We start from the raw sequence: 20,111 nt of genomic DNA on the forward strand, positions 1-20,111 counted from the left end.
ACTCTTACTTTCTGTTCATACATCGACATCCTTAGACGTCAAAAGCAAACACAGTAATAAATACATCAAAGCTGCCTCTGTTAGCTCCAAAATAGGATTGTAGAGAACGTGCTTTTCATTCCCTGGATGTCTTTTTATTCAGGTCCTTCCTCGGCAAACCTGTGGCCTATTTACACACACCATTTTCTTCAAGGAGTATCCTGGAGGACCAGAGGAGCTCGACAAAAGCATTCAAGGAGGGGAGCTCTTTCTCACCCTCATACTCAACCCAGTAAGTGCAACATTCTCCTTTTATGGAATGTCTCTATAGTGCTGTTAATATGTTCTCTGTCTGTCACACTGTAAAGTTACTGTGTCTCCTCCACATGAAGAGAGATGGAGAAGCCAAGGCCTTCCCGGCATTTTCTAAGTCTTATTTACTTCAATCGAATGCCAGCAAGGGATGAAAGGTTGGGAGAGAAAGATAAGGCAGTTGCAACAATGGCATGAAGTTTGTTATAATGAGAACTGCAGTATACGTGGAGGGCCATTTTCGATAGGATGTCTAAGTCCGACTTTGGATGTTTCCCATGTACCCCCTGACAATGGTAAGTGTACCCCCTGGGGTACGCGTACCATGTGTTGAGAACCTCTGCGCTAAGCGATGGCCATTAAAGTCTGAATACTAACCAGTCATGCACTAGCCCATCCTAAATTGAATTACCATATGCTGCCCATGCAAGTCTGCCCAGTACCAGCCTTGGTTCTTCAATTTATACCCTTCATATTCTAATTAGAGATCTGTGTTCATCACACACTCTTTTGAATTCTGTCACCGTTTTCCTCTTCATCACCTTTCTCAGAAGGGCATTGCAGGCATCCACTACCCTTTCCATGGAAAATAATTTCTTAACATCACTCCTAAGTCTACCACCCCACAACCTCATATACCCTCTAAGTTTTACCATTTTTCCATCTCTGTAAAAGATTTGGTTCTGTATTAATACTTTTCAAGTATTTAAATGTCTGTATCATATCTCCCCTGTCTGTCCTCTCCTCTAGAGTACATATTCAGGTCTTCCAGTTACTTCTCATGCATCTTTTGGCGCAAAAGCCCCTACCATTTTCATCACCTTTCTCTGGACCACTTCAAGAAATCTTGTGTTCTTCACCAGATATGGTCTCAAAAATTGAACACAATACTCCACATAGGGCTCTCTCTCTATACAGGCTAGCATCCTTCAGACTACAACCACTACCTTGTCACACTATTTCTTCACTTTTAGATGCTCAGACACTATAACTCTAAGGTCCCTCTCCTCATCCGTGCAAATCAGCCTCTCACCTCCCAGCACATATGGCTCCCTCGGATTTCTACTCCACAAATGCATCACTCTACTTCTTTGCAATGAATTTTAGTTATTGTATTCATACATGGGTGTGTTGAGGTAATGCTGGAGGCTTCTTTCTTCAGTAGTGCATGTTATTCATGTGTTGAGACATTGCTGTAAGTCTCTGTCTTTAATCGTGTGTGTTGTATTGATGAATTGAGTGTGTTTGGGTGCTGCTCGGAGGTCTCTCTCTTCACTAGCGTGTATTGTATTGATCCATTGAGTGTGTTTGGGTACTGCTCGGAGGTCTCTCTCTTCAGTAGCGTATGTTGTATTGAACCATTGAGTGTGTTTGGGTGGAGATCTCTCTCTTCACTAGCGTGTGTTGTATTGATCCATTGAGTGTGTTTTGGTGGAGATCTCTCTCTTCACTAGCGTGTGTTGTATTGATCCATTGAATGTGTTTGGGTGGAGATCTCTCTCTTCACTAATGTGTGTTGTATTAATTCATTGAGTGTGTTTGAGTGGAGATCTCTCTCTTCAGTAGCATGTGTTGTATTGATCCATTGAGTGTGTTTGGATGGAGATCTCTCTCTTCACTAGCGTGTGTTGTATTGATCCATTGAGTGTGTTTTGGTGGAGATCTCTCTCTTCACTAGCGTGTGTTGTATTGATCCATTGAGTGTGTTTGGATGGAGATCTCTCTCTTCACTAGCGTGTGTTGTATTGATCCATTGAGTGTGTTTTGGTGGAGATCTCTCTCTTCACTAGCGTGTGTTGTATTGATCCATTGAATGTGTTTGGGTGGAGATCTCTCTCTTCACTAATGTGTGTTGTATTAATTCATTGAGTGTGTTTGAGTGGAGATCTCTCTCTTCAGTAGCATGTGTTGTATTGATCCATTGAGTGTGTTTGGGTGCTGCTCGGAGGTCTTTCTCTTCAGTAGCGTGTGTTGTATTGATCCATTGAGTGTATTTGGGTGTTGCTCGGAGGTCTCTCTCTTCAGTAGCATGTGTTGAATTGAACCATTGAGTGTGTTTGGGTGGAGATCTCTCTCTTCAGTAGCGTGTGTTGAATTGAATCATTGAGTGTGTTTGGGTGGAGATCTCTCTCTTCAGTAGCGTGTGTTGAATTGAACCATTGAGTGTGTTTGAGTGGAGATCTCTCTCTTCAGTAGAGTGTGTTGTGTTGATTCATTGAGTGTGTTTGGGTGGAGATCTCTCTCTTCAGTAGAGTGTGTTGTATTGATTCATTGAGTGTGTTTGGGTGGAGATCTCTCTCTTCAGTAGCGTGTGTTGAATTGAACCATTGAGTGTACTTGGTTGCTGTTTGAAGGTCTCTCTCTTCAGTAGCGTGTGTTGTATTCATACTTTGTGCTTGGTTGTCTCATGAGTTTTCTCTCTTCCACTTTATGTGTTGCATTCATACTATGGATGTGCCTGAACACCAGTGGAGGCTTCTCTGATTTGTCATCTGTGCTATGATATTTAGATTTCTTGAGCATAGTTTTCAGCCTGCTGTCTGTACAGTGGCTTTCCAGAGTCTAATGAGTGCAGCTAAGCATCTGCCTCCAAATCCTTCAATCCCTCACATCTTTTCAGGCATGAGATAACACATTGGGAATAAAAAAAGACATCATAATCATTTTATATAATCAAAGTGGGTGAGTTAGTGAAAACATATTTTTGGGTTATCCAGCTGTCCTCGGGAAAGTTGTCTATTGTGTACCATAGGTTCATCCATCACTTGTGACTCTTGCTTAGCTGATCTCTCAAATCAATGGCCAGACTGCCCGCAGTCTTCAGAAATCAAGGACCCGCTGCAGGGGTTTGGAACAAGGTTTTCAGAGCAGAGGGATCCCTGCACTTAGTAATGAAAGCCATACATCATGTCATTACTTGACAGAGGATTCTTCTCCCCTGTGCTCGTTTTTCACATTTTTAAGCTTTTAGCAAAGAATTTGGGGAGGAGGAAACACATTTGTTTCACACCCAGTAAAAGGGCTGGATACTTGTGAACTTCAAGGAGGACTTTCCACGGGTCTTTCTGAAGGTACTACAGGATAACTTTCAAAGAATTGCAAGTGCCTAATATAGAAATCTAAGATGGCAGCAGGAAAGTACCATTTGCAACCACATTGTCCCGGATCTGAAAGTGAAGTCAGAAGAGGGCGGAACTAGCAGCAATGAGGATGAATAGAACAGCCCCACAATGCCTTTATCTTTGTTTTGCAACTGCCGAAGAAAAGGGGAAAGACATGCTGGATGGAAGGGGGAAGGAGGGGGTCAGGCAATGGATGGAAAGAGGGTGAGAGGAAGTCAGGTACTAGACAGAAGGGAAGAGAGAGAAAGAGAAGGTGCAAACTCTGGATAGAAAGTGGGAGAGGGGGGCAGATGATGGATAGAAGAGGGAGACAGAGGGGCAGATACTTGCTGGGAGGGGAAAGAAAAGGACAGATGCTGGATGGAAGGGATGGAACAGTAGGGGCAGATGCTGGATGGGGGAGAGAGAAAGGGGGCAGATGCTGGGTGGAAAGGGGATTAGAGGAAAGGGAGCAGACACTACATGGAAGGGGAAGAGAGAAGAGGTGCAGATACTAGATGTAAGTGGGAGACAGGGTCAAATGCTTGATGGGGGACAAGAAAGAGAGACTGGGAAATAAGAGGAAGTGAAATAGGAGAGCCAGAGTGAGGGAAAGAGATGGCAAGCTGTAGGTAGACATAGTAAAAAATAAAAAAGGGGAAACTAGATTGTATAATAGGAAAGAATTAAATCTGGTCAGAAGCAAAAAGCTAAGTGGAAAAGAAGAGAAAAATGACAATCTTGGCAAGAGAGTTAAGAGGAAAGCAGAAAGCAGAGACTAGGACCAACATGGGCCATGGGTCTGCATTTTACCCTAGCTGGAGAACATGGGGGAGGGGGTTGTAGAGAATGGGGGGTCAGTCCCAAATGTTGTTTATAGCCCATCATCAGTAGTAAAAGAAATATTTTAGTCGCTTGGCAATTTTCATTTTTGATTTAATTAGATATGGAATGGTACAGCTGAATTAAATATTGTTAAACGAGCAGATGGAATTCCGATTAAAGCAGCCATCACTGGGGGCTGAGAAAGGAGAGTCTTTTTTATGTGACGATCTGGCTGTTCGATTTTTATTACATTTTCAATAATGGGATTGATTTGTTAGTTAGATGCCATCGAATTGTGGCAACTTGCAATCGGGAAACGTGGTTGATTTAGGAAAAACTCCTTTCAGAAGATGCCATTAAGGAATGCAGATGTTTCCGTGTGCTTTGTGTAGTTTAATTTTGTGGTTAACATTATGTATTGTTAATAAGATAATATGAATGGAAGAAATGGCATTACAATTAGTATTATTATTATGGGGGTGGGATCTGGGGCGGAGCTTGGATACCTCCCATACAAAAAGGTGTTTCGCTGCCCCTGGCCTATCTCCTATGTTTTTACAGATTTTATGTCACCTGTTTCCTTCTCCATAATCAAAAGGTTTATTCGGATGACTTTGAGAGTTAGTCAGATTTTGTGTTTCAATTCCCCCCTCGCCCCAAAAGCACCAGCAATAAAAATTACCAGGTTAGAAAGAAGGCATAAGAGACTACTTGGGATCTAGCTATGTTCTTGGGAGCTGGGTTGGCCACGGTTGGAAACAGGATACTGGGCTTGATGGACCTTCAGTCTGTCCCAGTATGGTAGCTCTTATGTTGATATGTGAGCCAAGTCTAGGACAATCGAGCCATTGTGACATCACTGACGAGGTTGACTCTGAGGCATTGGTGGAATGAGGCATTATGACATCACAATCTCAGCTCTGAAATGTTGCTACTCTTTGAGTTTCTACTAAGATATCAAAAAATAGACCTAAAAATCCATCTTACCCAAAATAAGCTAAATAGAGGAGATGTGGGTAACACAATGTTTATATAAGACTTTGTGTGTAAAAACATTAAGAGTTTCTTAGAAGTGCTAAAAAATAGCTACTACTTAAAGTCAATTTCACATAGATTCTAGCGGAATTTCTTAAGCAGTCATTATCTATGTGAAGGTTCCATCTAAAGTCCATATACAATTCTCAGTAGGAAACGGAGGTGTTAGATGATCAGATCATAGGACCTGCCATGATCTATACGAGGTCCGCATCCTGAATTTATGCTCAAACCCTCCTTCCTACCATGTAACTTGATTATCCACAAGTGCTAAAAATATAATTGACTATACAAAAATCCTTTTTGGTTTTAATCAAATATGATGTATCAAACAACCATAATGTTAAGAAAAAAAGGCAACACTTATCTTAGGTGGAACCAGCCACCACTAACGCTGGTATGTAAATACAAACTCCCGACGCCTGTTGGTGAGAGGCGTTTCAATCCTGCACAGATCTTCCTCGGGGGATTTGTAAAGAGTGACTGCCTATTATTCCGGTTGTGTTGTTTCATTTGTATCCCCAGAGACTTCTCTACTCTGAACTGAGGCAGCCCACAGCAGCATGAGCTGGTTGATCCACCCGAAATCTCTAGCAAAAGGGATTCCACTTCAGATCGATTCCTGGGTTACACTGACAATGGATGGCTGGGGGGTGCACTGCAGTGTACGCCTGGTATAAGGGAAATGGACACCATCCCAGCGGAAGTGGCTGGAACTGAGAGTGGTCCACTTGGCTCTGTGAAACCTCAATTCACACCCCTCCAGCAGGATTCACTAAAGTCAGCAATCGTCACTAAACCTGTTTTCACAGGTTTAGCAACGATTGCTGATAACTGACTCGATTCACAAAACGGCCCATAGCCTGTTTTTTTCCCATTTTCCGGTCCGGCCATGCAAATTAGTAAACCCCATACAAAATAACCAAGTGATTGATTTGCTTACATTGCTTCGGGTTTTACCAATCCTAAAACCTGATTGCTATAGACCTGTTGGTAACTGTGTCCTAAGGAAGTCCCTGATTGGCTCAGATGCCTCAGGCCCCTCCCACGGGAGGAGCCCGAGGCATCTGAGCCAATCAGGGCCTTAGGTCCCTCCCCATGCATCACATGATGCACTAGGGAGGAGCCTAAGGCCCAGTGTTGTCGTGAAGAGAGGAGGAGCAGGAGGTTTTTTCAGTACCTCCTGCTCCCAACTTTAAGATATGGGGCACCTCCTGCCATCTTTTTGGGGTTCAGGGGGGACAGTGGCTCGGGGGTGCTAGCGCAGGGGGGGGCTTTTTTAATGGGACAGATGGTGCGTGTTTAAGTTGCGTAGAACATCTGTTCCAGTAAAAAAAAGCAGAAGCCCTGACAGCAACGACAGGAGGCTGCATCCTTGTCACTCCTCTTAGGGCTCTGTGCATGTGTCAATCGTTCACTGAGCAACTGAGTCAGTGGGTTTGCATGCAAATCATTTGTTGGAAAATCGGCCAGAGAATCGGCCAACAGCAATTGAGCCGCTATCTTTAGTAAATCTAGCGGTTTTTTTAAGGGGTTTCAGTCCTCTTTCTGGCATTAATTAGCAACTTCAGTAAGCCAGGGTCCTGGGCCTAGATCAGTAAGACCATCTGGGTCTGCACCAATCTGATTTTTTGGCTGATTCAGAAAGAGCTACTGATGCACTAAAAACTTGCATGCAAATGATTCACGCAGATGTTCGCCGTAATCCCTTACTCTCCAATCTGATGGATCACTGTGAGAGCAACTCTCACACATGTGCAGAGCTGGCAGGGGAAGCCCGAAGAGCTGAGAGGCTTGGGAAAGTCTCCTGCCACACTGGTTGAGGCAGGAAACCTTTGTTTTTGTTTTTTTTAATGGGCACAGATGCTGTGAGTGCTATACACGCACGATATCTGCCTGATTTTAAAAAAAAGCCCCCCACCTGCCGATAATGGCCCTCCCCAATGACCCCCAATGAATAGTAAAAATTGGCAGGAGGCCATTCCCTCCAGCCATTTGCCCCCCGCCCCCATGAGACAAAAATGGCAGAAAGGATGCCCTCTCCCTCCTGCCACCAAAGGCCCACTCCCATGCCAGACACCCCCAAACATCCCCTTCCCTCACTCTTCCCCCCCAAAAGACAGGAGGGATATCAGCTCCTTCCTGCCACCAGCGGTCCTCCGAAACCCCACCCCCACCTTCCGAACCGTACCTTTTTAGAGACGGAGCGGGAGAGAAGCTCAGTCCGTCCCATTCATAGGCCTGCCAGATCAAATGGCAAGCCTTTCCCTCCCCAGTGCTTGACTGAGCCAATCAGGACTTTGACTCCTCCCCCTTGTATCCCAGGATACAGAAGGAGGATCCTGAGGCCCTGATTGGCTCAGACGCCTAAGGCATTTGGGCCCTGCTCAACCAGAAACTGACAGCATATATTTACAAGAAGGATAAAAATAAAATCAATGTAAAGCAGATGTGTTTTTTCTCCACAAAGATGTTTGTTTCTGTGCTTGATCCTGATTTGGCTCCCTCCCTCCCTCCCTCCCTGTGCGTGTGGGTGGCTGTGTTTTCCCGTGTCATTAGGACAAGTTATTTCTGCAATCAGTCCCTCTGTCTGCTGGCTCTCTCTTTCCTACAATCAGAAACACATTTGAATATGTAGAGGTTAATGGCAAGGCATGCATGGAGGGCAGAGGGGATGCAGACAGTGCCCTGTTCTCTTTGAAATGCTCAAATTCTCTAAGGCTCCTTTTCATACCTCTCATTTCAAGCAGAGCATTTATGGAAATCTTTAAAACCTAACTACATCAACAACTTATTATATCTATAGCACTACCAGACGCACACAACGTTGTACAGTCCCTGTCCAATAGAGCTTACAATTAGAGAATGACATGGGGACAAATTTTGCCCCATCCCCACGGGAACTCATTTTCCCATCCTGAAAAGTTCTTTTCCTGTCCCTGCCCCATTCCTGCAAGCTCTGTCCTCATCTGCACAAGACTAAAGCCCCATAAAATCATAAGTGTTGGAGGCTTGTGTGGTTAAGATGGAGCTTACAGGAATGGAGCAGGGATGGGACGGGGGAAAATGTGTCATCGTGTCACTCTCTACTTACAATATAATTATGACAGACACACAGGACCAAAGGCTGCTGCTGAAGTCGGGAGTTAGAAGGGGAGAGACCAGCTAGAGCAGCACCTAAGCTTACACTGTTTTAAAATGTGCAGCAAAGCCCTGCAAGTACCAGTAGATGTAGAGACAAGAACCAGTCCTGATTTCCTCTGTGTAATTTGGCATTTCTTTTTAAAATCCAACTTGGTAAAAGAAGACTAGAAGGTGGCTAATGTAACACCACTTTTTAAAAAGGGTTTCAGAGGTGATCCGGGAAATTAGAGACTGGCGAGTCTGATGTCGATGCTGGGCAAAATGGTTGAGACTATTATAAAGCACAAAATGACAGAACATGTACGTAAGTATGGATTAATGAGAGAAAGCCAACGTGGTTTTAGTCAAGGGAAATCTTGCCTCGCCAATCGAGAAACATAGAAACAAAGGTCAAATGCATTTCTTTGAAGAGGTGAAGGAACATGTGGATAAGGGTGAACCAGTTGATATTGTGTATTTGGATTTTCAAAAGTACCTCATGAAAGACTTCTGAGTCAGGGGATAGGAGGTCATGTCCTTTTATGGATTAAGAACTGGTTGGAAAACAGAGAGTTTTTTAAATGGTCAATATTCTCAATGGAGAAGGGTAAAGAGTGGGGTTCCCCAAGGGGTTTTAACATATTTACAAAGAAACAAAATTCAAATAATGAAAATCTTGGACTACGAAAATAAAATACGCAATCAAAATTATCATATTTTCTATCAAATTAAATTAAATATATTCAATACATTGAAGATTAAACCAAATTCAATTCAGATAAATTTATTTCATAATAAGAATCTTTTCTAATAACATTAACACGTGTTTCATATTATTGAAGTAACACGAATATAACCGAACGTCGGGATATCAATAGGTCTGTTCGTTTGTCTGTTCCAATCTACACCAATCTGCACTTTATTTATGCAAGAACAAACCAGAGCTTAGTAGCATAACGCACGTCAATATTTGCCATAGCAATCAGTGAACGTATGAACTACACTTTGGTGCAATCTAGTATATACAAACGAACAGACCTGGAAACGGGGACGAAGTGTAAAGTTATCAAATTTGTGGATGACACTAAACTCTGTAGAAGGGTTAGAAATGCGGAAGAGTGTGAGGACCTACAAAGGGACCTAAACAAACTGGAGGAGTGGGCGAATAAATGGCAGATGGACTTCAATGTAGGGAAATGCAAGGTCATGCATATAGGGAGAAAGAACCCGATGTTCAGCTACCAAATGGGGGGATTAGTATTAGAGGGAAGTAACCTTGAAAGAGATTTGGGTGTACTAGTGGACACAACAATGAAGTCAACAGCACAATGCGCAGCAGCCGCGAAGAAGGCAAACAGAATGTTGGGTATTATTAAGAAGGGTATTACGACCAAAACGAGAGAAGTCATCCTGCCGTTGTATTGGGCAATGGTGCGCCCTCACCTGGAGTACTGTGTTCAGTATTGGTCACCGTACCTTAAGAAGGATATGGCAATACTTGAGAGAGTCCAGAGGAGAGTGACACGAATGATTAAGGGCATGGAAAACCTTTCATACCCTGAAAGATTGGAGAGACTGGGGCTCTTCTCCCTGGAAAAGCGGAGACTCAGAGGAGACATGATAGAGACCTACAAGATCATGAAGGGCATAGAGAGAGTAGAGAGGGACAGATTTTTCAAACTTTCAAAACATAAAAGAACAAGAGGGCATTCAGAAAAGTTGGAAGGAGACAGATTCAAAACAAATGCTAGGAAGTTTTTCTTTACCCAGCGTGTGGTGGACACCTGGAATGCGCTTCCAGAGAACGTAATAGGACAGAGTACGGTACTGGAGTTCAAGAAAGGATTAGACAATTTCCTGCTGGAAAAAGGGATAGAGGGGTATAGATAGAGGGCTACTGCACAGATCCTGGACCTGTTGGGCCGCTGCGTGAGCGGACTGCTGGGCACGATGGACCTCGGGTCTGACTCAGTGGAGGCATTGCTTATGTTCTTATGAGCCGAACGCGTTGATCTTAACCAATACGTCATATGCGTAGAATTTCTCCTTATTTTCGGTTCAGTGTTTTAGTGTTCATTGTTTTTAGAATAGTGTAATTTTAATTTTGCTGACAATTTGAATGTAGGCCCCTCTTGATCTTGAGGCCCTAGGCTGAAGCCTAGTTAGCCTATAGGAAAATCCGGCCCTGGGCAGGATAGAGCTAGATTGAGAGGGTGTTCCTTAAAGGACACTTTTGCCACTCCCACTGGCTTTTTAGCCTTTTTCTTGGCCGCTGGGATAGACCGGCAGCCGCGCTGAAGTGCAGGTCCCAGGAGGTTCTGAACCCAGCTGGCTGTGCTTCCCCCAGGGCGTGCACCTGGGGTGATACGCCCCCCCCCCCCTTTTCCTCCCCTCCTTCCCCCGCCCTTGGTACGCCACTGGTAGTAGTAAATCCACCGCTTATTCCTAGGATAAGCAGCATAAAATCTGTTTTACTCCATGGGAACTTGCCAGGTACTTGGGACCTGGGTTGGCCATAAGAACATAAGAACATAAGCAGTGCCTCTGCCGGGTCAGACCACAGGTCCATCCTGCCCAGCAGTCCGCTCCCGCGGCGGCCCAAACAGGTCAAGACCTGTCTGAATCATCAGAAGGGGCTCCCTTGCCACCTTGGTTTCCCATTTAAGTCCTGCCTTCCTATCGAAGTCCTAGCCCTCCGGTCTTGCACATGCACGACCTGGTTGGTTTGTACTCATTACCTGGGTAACTTCCTATACTTGTGTTACATCCCAGCTCCTCCCTCAGTATCCCACGATCCCTTTATCCCTCAGGAATCCATCCAATCCCTTTTTGAATCCTTGTACCGTACTCTGCCTGATCACTTCTTCCGGTAGCGCATTCCAAGTGTCCACTACCCTTTGGGTGAAAAAGAACTTCCTTGCATTTGTTTTGAACCTGTCTCCCTTCAGTTTCTCCGAATGCCCCCTCGTACTTGTTGCCCCCTTCAGTCTGAAGAATCTGTCCCTATCCACCCTCTCTATGCCCCTCATGATCTTGAAGGTCTCTATCATATCTCCCCTGAGCCTCCTTTTCTCCAGAGAGAAGAGCCCCAGCCTATCCAGCCTCTCGGCGTATGAGCAGTGTTCCAGCCCTCTTACCATTTTCGTTGCTCTCCTTTGGACTCTCTCAAGTACCGCCATGTCCTTCTTGAGGTGCGGCGACCAATATTGAACGCAGTATTCTAGATGTGGACGCACCATCGCTCGATACAATGGCATGATGACTTCCCGTGATCTGGATACTATGCCCTTCTTTATGATTCCCAGCATCCTGTTGGCTTTTTTAGAGGCTGCTGCACACTGTGCAGATGGCTTCAGTGATGCATCTACCAGCACACCCAAGTCTCTCTCGAGTCTGCTGTCTCCCAACAATACCCCCCCCAATTTGTAGTTGAACAATGGGTTCTTTTTCCCTATATGCATGACCTTGCATTTGTCCACGTTGAAGCGCATTTGCCATTTGTTTGCCCAGTCTTCCAGCTTGTCCAGGTCCCTTTGCATGTCCTCACACTCCTCCCTGGTCCTAACTCTGCCGCACAGTTTGGTATCGTCTGCAAATTTTATAACCTCACATTTTGCCTCCTTTTCCAGGTCATTGATGAATATGTTAAAGAGTAAAGGCCCTAGCACCGATCCCTGTGGCACACCGCTCGTGACTCCCCGCCAGTCAGAATATTGACCTTTTACTCCAACCCTCTGCAGTCTACCCGACAACCAGTGCTTGATCCATCTGTGCACATCCCCTCCCACCCCGTGGTTCCACAGCTTCTTAAGCAGCCTTTCATGTGGCACCTTGTCGAAAGCCTTTTGAAAGTCGAGGTAAATGATGTCTATGGGCTCCCCATTGTCCACCCGACTGCTTATTCCCTCAAAGAAGTACAGAAGGTTCGTTAGGCACGACCTTCCCTTACAGAATCCATGCTGGCTTGTTCTCAGTAGGCCATTCCTCTCGATGTGCTCGCAAATGTCGTCCTTGATCATAGCTTCCACCATCTTCCCTATAATTGAAGTCAGGCTCACCGGCCTGTAGTTCCCGGGGTCACCCCTCGATCCCTTCTTGAAGATGGGTGTGACATTTGCCAATTTCCAGTCCTCTGGTACCTCACCAGTTTTCAAGGATAGGTTGCAAACATGTTGGATTGTGCCCGCTATTTCCTGTCTTAGTTCTTTTAGAACCCTTGGGTGGATCCCGTCCGGGCCTGGTGATTTGCCACATTTTAACCTGTCTATCTGTTTGAGGACATCCTCCCTACTTACCTCTATGTGCTCTAATTTTTCGGCCTGTTCCCCACTCATGAGCTCCTCTGAGTCTGGTATATTAGATGTGTCTTCGCTCGTGAAGACTGACGAGAAGAACGTGTTCAACCTCTCAGCTACCTCTTTTTCCTCCTTAATCACTCCCTTCCTGTCCCCATCGTCCAACGGCCCTACCTCCTCTCTCGCTGGTCGTTTCCCCTTAACGTAACTGAAGAATGCCTTGAAGTTTTTCGCCTCCCTGGCCAGCCCCTCTTCGTACTTCCCCTTTGCTAGTCTAACCTCCCGGTGGCATTCCTTTTGGCATTTCCTATGCGCCTGATGATTATCCTCTGTTGGGTCCTTTTTCCATCTCCGGAAAGATACTTTTTTGTCTTTTATCGCCCTCTTTACTTCTATTGACATCCAAACCGGGTCCTTTGATCGTTTGTTCTTGCAGCCTTTCCTGAAATTGGGGACATACATTCTCTGTGCTTCCTGCAGGGTGTCCCTGAATAGGGTCCAGGCGCTTCCCACAGTCTCCATCCTAGAGATTTTTTTGAGCTTCCTCCCCACCATTTCCCTCATAGCAACATAGTTCCCTTTCTTGAAGTTCAGCGCAGTTGTTGCGGTCCTCCTAACTATGGGTGTCCCTCTTTCTAATGTGAATTTGATCGTGTTGTGGTCACTGTTGCCTAGTGGTGCTCCCACTTCTACCTCTCTTGCAGGCCCCCCTAATCCGTTTAGGATGAGGTCAAGAGTAGTACCCCCTCGCGTCGGTTCTTTGACTAGTTGCTCCATGAAGCAGTCCTTCACAGTTTCTACAAATCCTGTCTCCCTAGTGCAGTTGGAGTGACCCGTACTCCAGTCAATCCCTGGGTAGTTGAAGTCCCCCATCACTGTTACACTTCCAGTCCTGCACTCCTGTCTCAATTCTGCTTCCAAGTCGTGTCCGACTCCCTCTGGCGTACCAGGTGGTCGATAGTACAGCCCCAGTTTTATGCCCGCACCCTTGTTTCCCGGTAATTTGACCCACAGCGATTCCAGCCCCTCTGCCTTCGTTGCCATATCCATCCCGACCGAGTGAATAGAGTCCTTTATATATAGTGCTATGCCTCCCCCCTTTTTGTGGGTCCTGTCCCTCCTATAGAGCTTGTACCCTGGCAGCGCTACATCCCATTGATTTTCCTCTGTCCACCAGGTTTCTACAATTCCAATTATATCCAGGTCCTCCCCCTTGGCCACGACTTCTAGTTCACCCATCTTGGCCGTGAGGCTTCTTGCATTTGCGTATAAGCATCGCAGGTCCCGTAGTTTTTCTTCCACCTCTGCATTTACCTGGGCCACTTGCCCTTGGATTTCTGGCAGTTTTCCCGCTCTCTGTGTTTCTGCTTTGCCCTCAGCCTTTACCTTCTTTGCTTTCAGCTTCCCCACATTCCTGCCACCCCACTTCCCCGCTTTTCCTCTGGAATTTCTAGTCCTACCGGCCCCCTCCTGGGCTATCATCCCTTGCGCCTCTGTTTGATCCCCCTCGCCTTGTGGTACCTCTATATTACCCTCGGCTTTCGCCCTTATGCCACCCAGTCCCCCTGTGTCCACAAGCCCCTTAGTCTTCTCCCAGCAAGCTCCCATTACCTGATGTTTCCCTCGCTGTCTGATTTGGAGATCTTCCGGTCCCTCTGTTTCCTCCCTGCAGTCAGCCCGTTCAGCATCTGTTCTGGATACTGTTGTCCGAAGCGTCAACATCAGATCAGCTGTCGGCTTTCCCCCTCTCCTCAGTTTAAAGCCCTCTCGATCTCCTTCCTCAAATTGGTTGCCAGTAGTCTGGTTCCCGCTGTGCTCAGGTGCAGGCCGTCCCGCCGGTAGAGCTTGCTCTTTCCCCAGAAGGACGTCCAGTTCCTCACGAAGCGGAAGCCCTCCTCCTGGCACCATCTCCTCAACCATGCATTCACAGCTTGGAGGTCTGCCTGCCTCTTTGCATCTGCTCTCGGCACAGGCAGGATCTCCGAGAATGCTATCCTCCGAGTGCTCCGCTTCAGCTTTCGTCCCAGGACCCTGAACTGGTCAGTCAGTGCGTCCATGCTGAAGTGCCTCCGGCTCACATCGTTTGTTCCGACGTGGATTATTACCACAGTCTCCTCTGTCTCTGCTCCGTCCAGGATCCTCTCGATCCTGTCAGTGATGTCTCGTGTCTTGGCCCCTGGGAGACAAGTCACTAGCCGGTCCTCCCTTCCTCCAGCCACGTGACTGTCTACCTCTCTCAAGATCGAGTCTCCCACCACAATAGCAGACTTCCCTTTCCTCAGCAACCTCCTCTGCCTCAGGTCCGTGTCCTCGGTGTAGTGTGGTGTCTCTCCCTCGGGGTCCTGGTGAGTCGCGGTCTCCTCCTCTTGCGTTGTCCCTCCGCTAGGTCCTTCCCCGGTGTCGCCTTGTGGATCCTGGGTCTCGTCTACCGACATCCGTCTGTGCTGCTGCTGATCCCGTTCCTCCACCGTCCTATAGGCCTCCTCAATGAATCTCTCGAGGTCCCTCACCTGGTCCACAAAGATGCCTGCTCCATCTGTGTTCTGGGTAGACCAGCTCGTCTCCTCTGTGGTGCGCAGTTCCTCCAGTCCTTCTAGTTCCTGGACCCTGACCCTCAATCTGCCGACCTCCATCCTCAGGCTTTCCAGTTCCTGACACCGACTGCATATGTACTCCCGCCTTCCCAAAGGGAGGTAGTCGTACATATTGCACTCTGTGCAGTATACCGGAAAGTACCTCTGGGATCCTGGGTCCTCCATCGCTCTTGTGAAGTGCTGGTGTGCTCCTGCTGTGGGTAAGAGAGAGAGAAAAGAGAAAAAGAGGAAAGAGAAAGAGAAAAGGAAAAAAGAAGAAAAGGAAAAAAGAAGAGAAGGAAGTGAATTACTTGACGTTTCTGGCTCCCTCACAAGGCTCCTTCGCAAAGGCGCTCTCGCTAAGGCGAGCGCCTTTGCCGCTCGCCTTCGCCGCGCGCCGAACGGCTGCGCGCCGTTGGCTCCTCCCCTTTTATGGGTGGAGTTAGTCTGGTGACGTCGGGGGGTAGGCGGAGCTAACTCTCGCCTCTTCCCCTCTCCGTGTACCGTCTGCCTCTCTCCCGGTCTGCTCTGCTACTTTGGAGTTCCTTTCTCCGCTCTACTCGCCGCCCTCTCTGTCCTCTCTCCGCTTCACTGCCTCCTCCGCTCTGCCTCCACTCACTCCTCCGCTGCCTGCTCCTTCCTCTCTCGCCCTGCTAGCCCTCTCACCGGTTCGTTCTCCTCCCTGCACCGGCCTCTCTGTCTCCTCCGCTCTGCCCTCTGCTAGCGCTCTCCTCTAGCCGCACATAGCCACGTGCTTGCCAGGCTCAGCTCACCCTGCAACTCCTTGGCTGGCCCAGCGCTGTGGATTCCTTCGTTGGCTCCTCCCCTTTTATGGGTGGAGTTAGTCTGGTGACGTCGGGGGGTAGGCGGAGCTAACTCTCGCCTCTTCCCCTCTCCGTGTACCGTCTGCCTCTCTCCCGGTCTGCTCTGCTACTTTGGAGTTCCTTTCTCCGCTCTACTCGCCGCCCTCTCTGTCCTCTCTCCGCTTCACTGCCTCCTCCGCTCTGCCTCCACTCACTCCTCCGCTGCCTGCTCCTTCCTCTCTCGCCCTGCTAGCCCTCTCACCGGTTCGTTCTCCTCCCTGCACCGGCCTCTCTGTCTCCTCCGCTCTGCCCTCTGCTAGCGCTCTCCTCTAGCCGCACGTAGCCACGTGCTTGCCAGGCTCAGCTCACCCTGCAACTCCTTGGCTGGCCCAGCGCTGTGGATTCCTTCGTTGGCTCCTCCCCTTTTATGGGTGGAGTTAGTCTGGTGACGTCGGGGGGTAGGCGGAGCTAACTCTCGCCTCTTCCCCTCTCCGTGTACCGTCTGCCTCTCTCCCGGTCTGCTCTGCTACTTTGGAGTTCCTTTCTCCGCTCTACTCGCCGCCCTCTCTGTCCTCTCTCCGCTTCACTGCCTCCTCCGCTCTGCCTCCACTCACTCCTCCGCTGCCTGCTCCTTCCTCTCTCGCCCTGCTAGCCCTCTCACCGGTTCGTTCTCCTCCCTGCACCGGCCTCTCTGTCTCCTCCGCTCTGCCCTCTGCTAGCGCTCTCCTCTAGCCGCACGTAGCCACGTGCTTGCCAGGCTCAGCTCACCCTGCAACTCCTTGGCTGGCCCAGCGCTGTGGATTCCTTCGTTGGCTCCTCCCCTTTTATGGGTGGAGTTAGTCTGGTGACGTCAGGGGGTAGGCGGAGCTAACTCTCGCCTCTTCCCCTCTCCGTGTACCGTCTGCCTCTCTCCCGGTCTGCTCTGCTACTTTGGAGTTCCTTTCTCCGCTCTACTCGCCGCCCTCTCTGTCCTCTCTCCGCTTCACTGCCTCCTCCGCTCTGCCTCCACTCACTCCTCCGCTGCCTGCTCCTTCCTCTCTCGCCCTGCTAGCCCTCTCACCGGTTCGTTCTCCTCCCTGCACCGGCCTCTCTGTCTCCTCCGCTCTGCCCTCTGCTAGCGCTCTCCTCTAGCCGCACGTAGCCACGTGCTTGCCAGGCTCAGCTCACCCTGCAACTCCTTGGCTGGCCCAGCGCTGTGGATTCCTTCGTTGGCTCCTCCCCTTTTATGGGTGGAGTTAGTCTGGTGACGTCGGGGGGTAGGCGGAGCTAACTCTCGCCTCTTCCCCTCTCCGTGTACCGTCTGCCTCTCTCCCGGTCTGCTCTGCTACTTTGGAGTTCCTTTCTCCGCTCTACTCGCCGCCCTCTCTGTCCTCTCTCCGCTTCACTGCCTCCTCCGCTCTGCCTCCACTCACTCCTCCGCTGCCTGCTCCTTCCTCTCTCGCCCTGCTAGCCCTCTCACCGGTTCGTTCTCCTCCCTGCACCGGCCTCTCTGTCTCCTCCGCTCTGCCCTCTGCTAGCGCTCTCCTCTAGCCGCACGTAGCCACGTGCTTGCCAGGCTCAGCTCACCCTGCAACTCCTTGGCTGGCCCAGCGCTGTGGATTCCTTCGTTGGCTCCTCCCCTTTTATGGGTGGAGTTAGTCTGGTGACGTCGGGGGGTAGGCGGAGCTAACTCTCGCCTCTTCCCCTCTCCGTGTACCGTCTGCCTCTCTCCCGGTCTGCTCTGCTACTTTGGAGTTCCTTTCTCCGCTCTACTCGCCGCCCTCTCTGTCCTCTCTCCGCTTCACTGCCTCCTCCGCTCTGCCTCCACTCACTCCTCCGCTGCCTGCTCCTTCCTCTCTCGCCCTGCTAGCCCTCTCACCGGTTCGTTCTCCTCCCTGCACCGGCCTCTCTGTCTCCTCCGCTCTGCCCTCTGCTAGCGCTCTCCTCTAGCCGCACGTAGCCACGTGCTTGCCAGGCTCAGCTCACCCTGCAACTCCTTGGCTGGCCCAGCGCTGTGGATTCCTTCGTTGGCTCCTCCCCTTTTATGGGTGGAGTTAGTCTGGTGACGTCGGGGGGTAGGCGGAGCTAACTCTCGCCTCTTCCCCTCTCCGTGTACCGTCTGCCTCTCTCCCGGTCTGCTCTGCTACTTTGGAGTTCCTTTCTCCGCTCTACTCGCCGCCCTCTCTGTCCTCTCTCCGCTTCACTGCCTCCTCCGCTCTGCCTCCACTCACTCCTCCGCTGCCTGCTCCTTCCTCTCTCGCCCTGCTAGCCCTCTCACCGGTTCGTTCTCCTCCCTGCACCGGCCTCTCTGTCTCCTCCGCTCTGCCCTCTGCTAGCGCTCTCCTCTAGCCGCACGTAGCCACGTGCTTGCCAGGCTCAGCTCACCCTGCAACTCCTTGGCTGGCCCAGCGCTGTGGATTCCTTCGTTGGCTCCTCCCCTTTTATGGGTGGAGTTAGTCTGGTGACGTCGGGGGGTAGGCGGAGCTAACTCTCGCCTCTTCCCCTCTCCGTGTACCGTCTGCCTCTCTCCCGGTCTGCTCTGCTACTTTGGAGTTCCTTTCTCCGCTCTACTCGCCGCCCTCTCTGTCCTCTCTCCGCTTCACTGCCTCCTCTGCTCTGCCTCCACTCACTCCTCCGCTGCCTGCTCCTTCCTCTCTCGCCCTGCTAGCCCTCTCACCGGTTCGTTCTCCTCCCTGCACCGGCCTCTCTGTCTCCTCCGCTCTGCCCTCTGCTAGCGCTCTCCTCTAGCCGCACGTAGCCACGTGCTTGCCAGGCTCAGCTCACCCTGCAACTCCTTGGCTGGCCCAGCGCTGTGGATTCCTTCGTTGGCTCCTCCCCTTTTATGGGTGGAGTTAGTCTGGTGACGTCGGGGGGTAGGCGGAGCTAACTCTCGCCTCTTCCCCTCTCCGTGTACCGTCTGCCTCTCTCCCGGTCTGCTCTGCTACTTTGGAGTTCCTTTCTCCGCTCTACTCGCCGCCCTCTCTGTCCTCTCTCCGCTTCACTGCCTCCTCCGCTCTGCCTCCACTCACTCCTCCGCTGCCTGCTCCTTCCTCTCTCGCCCTGCTAGCCCTCTCACCGGTTCGTTCTCCTCCCTGCACCGGCCTCTCTGTCTCCTCCGCTCTGCCCTCTGCTAGCGCTCTCCTCTAGCCGCACGTAGCCACGTGCTTGCCAGGCTCAGCTCACCCTGCAACTCCTTGGCTGGCCCAGCGCTGTGGATTCCTTCGTTGGCTCCTCCCCTTTTATGGGTGGAGTTAGTCTGGTGACGTCGGGGGGTAGGCGGAGCTAACTCTCGCCTCTTCCCCTCTCCGTGTACCGTCTGCCTCTCTCCCGGTCTGCTCTGCTACTTTGGAGTTCCTTTCTCCGCTCTACTCGCCGCCCTCTCTGTCCTCTCTCCGCTTCACTGCCTCCTCCGCTCTGCCTCCACTCACTCCTCCGCTGCCTGCTCCTTCCTCTCTCGCCCTGCTAGCCCTCTCACCGGTTCGTTCTCCTCCCTGCACCGGCCTCTCTGTCTCCTCCGCTCTGCCCTCTGCTAGCGCTCTCCTCTAGCCGCACGTAGCCACGTGCTTGCCAGGCTCAGCTCACCCTGCAACTCCTTGGCTGGCCCAGCGCTGTGGATTCCTTCGTTGGCTCCTCCCCTTTTATGGGTGGAGTTAGTCTGGTGACGTCGGGGGGTAGGCGGAGCTAACTCTCGCCTCTTCCCCTCTCCGTGTACCGTCTGCCTCTCTCCCGGTCTGCTCTGCTACTTTGGAGTTCCTTTCTCCGCTCTACTCGCCGCCCTCTCTGTCCTCTCTCCGCTTCACTGCCTCCTCCGCTCTGCCTCCACTCACTCCTCCGCTGCCTGCTCCTTCCTCTCTCGCCCTGCTAGCCCTCTCACCGGTTCGTTCTCCTCCCTGCACCGGCCTCTCTGTCTCCTCCGCTCTGCCCTCTGCTAGCGCTCTCCTCTAGCCGCACGTAGCCACGTGCTTGCCAGGCTCAGCTCACCCTGCAACTCCTTGGCTGGCCCAGCGCTGTGGATTCCTTCGTTGGCTCCTCCCCTTTTATGGGTGGAGTTAGTCTGGTGACGTCGGGGGGTAGGCGGAGCTAACT

General features: G+C 50.1%; 1 protein-coding gene across 4 annotated transcripts in view; it reads left to right on the top strand.

Moving 5' to 3' along the window:
• LOC117357382 (bifunctional heparan sulfate N-deacetylase/N-sulfotransferase 3-like) overlaps positions 1-20,111 on the top strand; it is a 278,317-nt gene that overhangs the window by 149,754 nt on the left and 108,452 nt on the right. For 3 of the 4 annotated variants that reach the window (XM_033937877.1, XM_033937867.1, XM_033937886.1), the window contains one exon: positions 143-271. The exons of the other annotated variant lie outside the window; for it this stretch is intronic. In XM_033937877.1, coding sequence (XP_033793768.1) covers positions 143-271 — 129 coding nt within the window. The remainder of the gene's footprint in view (positions 1-142; positions 272-20,111) is intronic. 4 annotated transcript variants of the gene reach the window in all.

The sequence above is a fragment of the Geotrypetes seraphini genome, chromosome 1 (assembly GCF_902459505.1).
Source record: "Geotrypetes seraphini chromosome 1, aGeoSer1.1, whole genome shotgun sequence".
In the NCBI taxonomy this organism is placed as follows: Eukaryota; Metazoa; Chordata; class Amphibia; order Gymnophiona; family Dermophiidae; genus Geotrypetes; species Geotrypetes seraphini.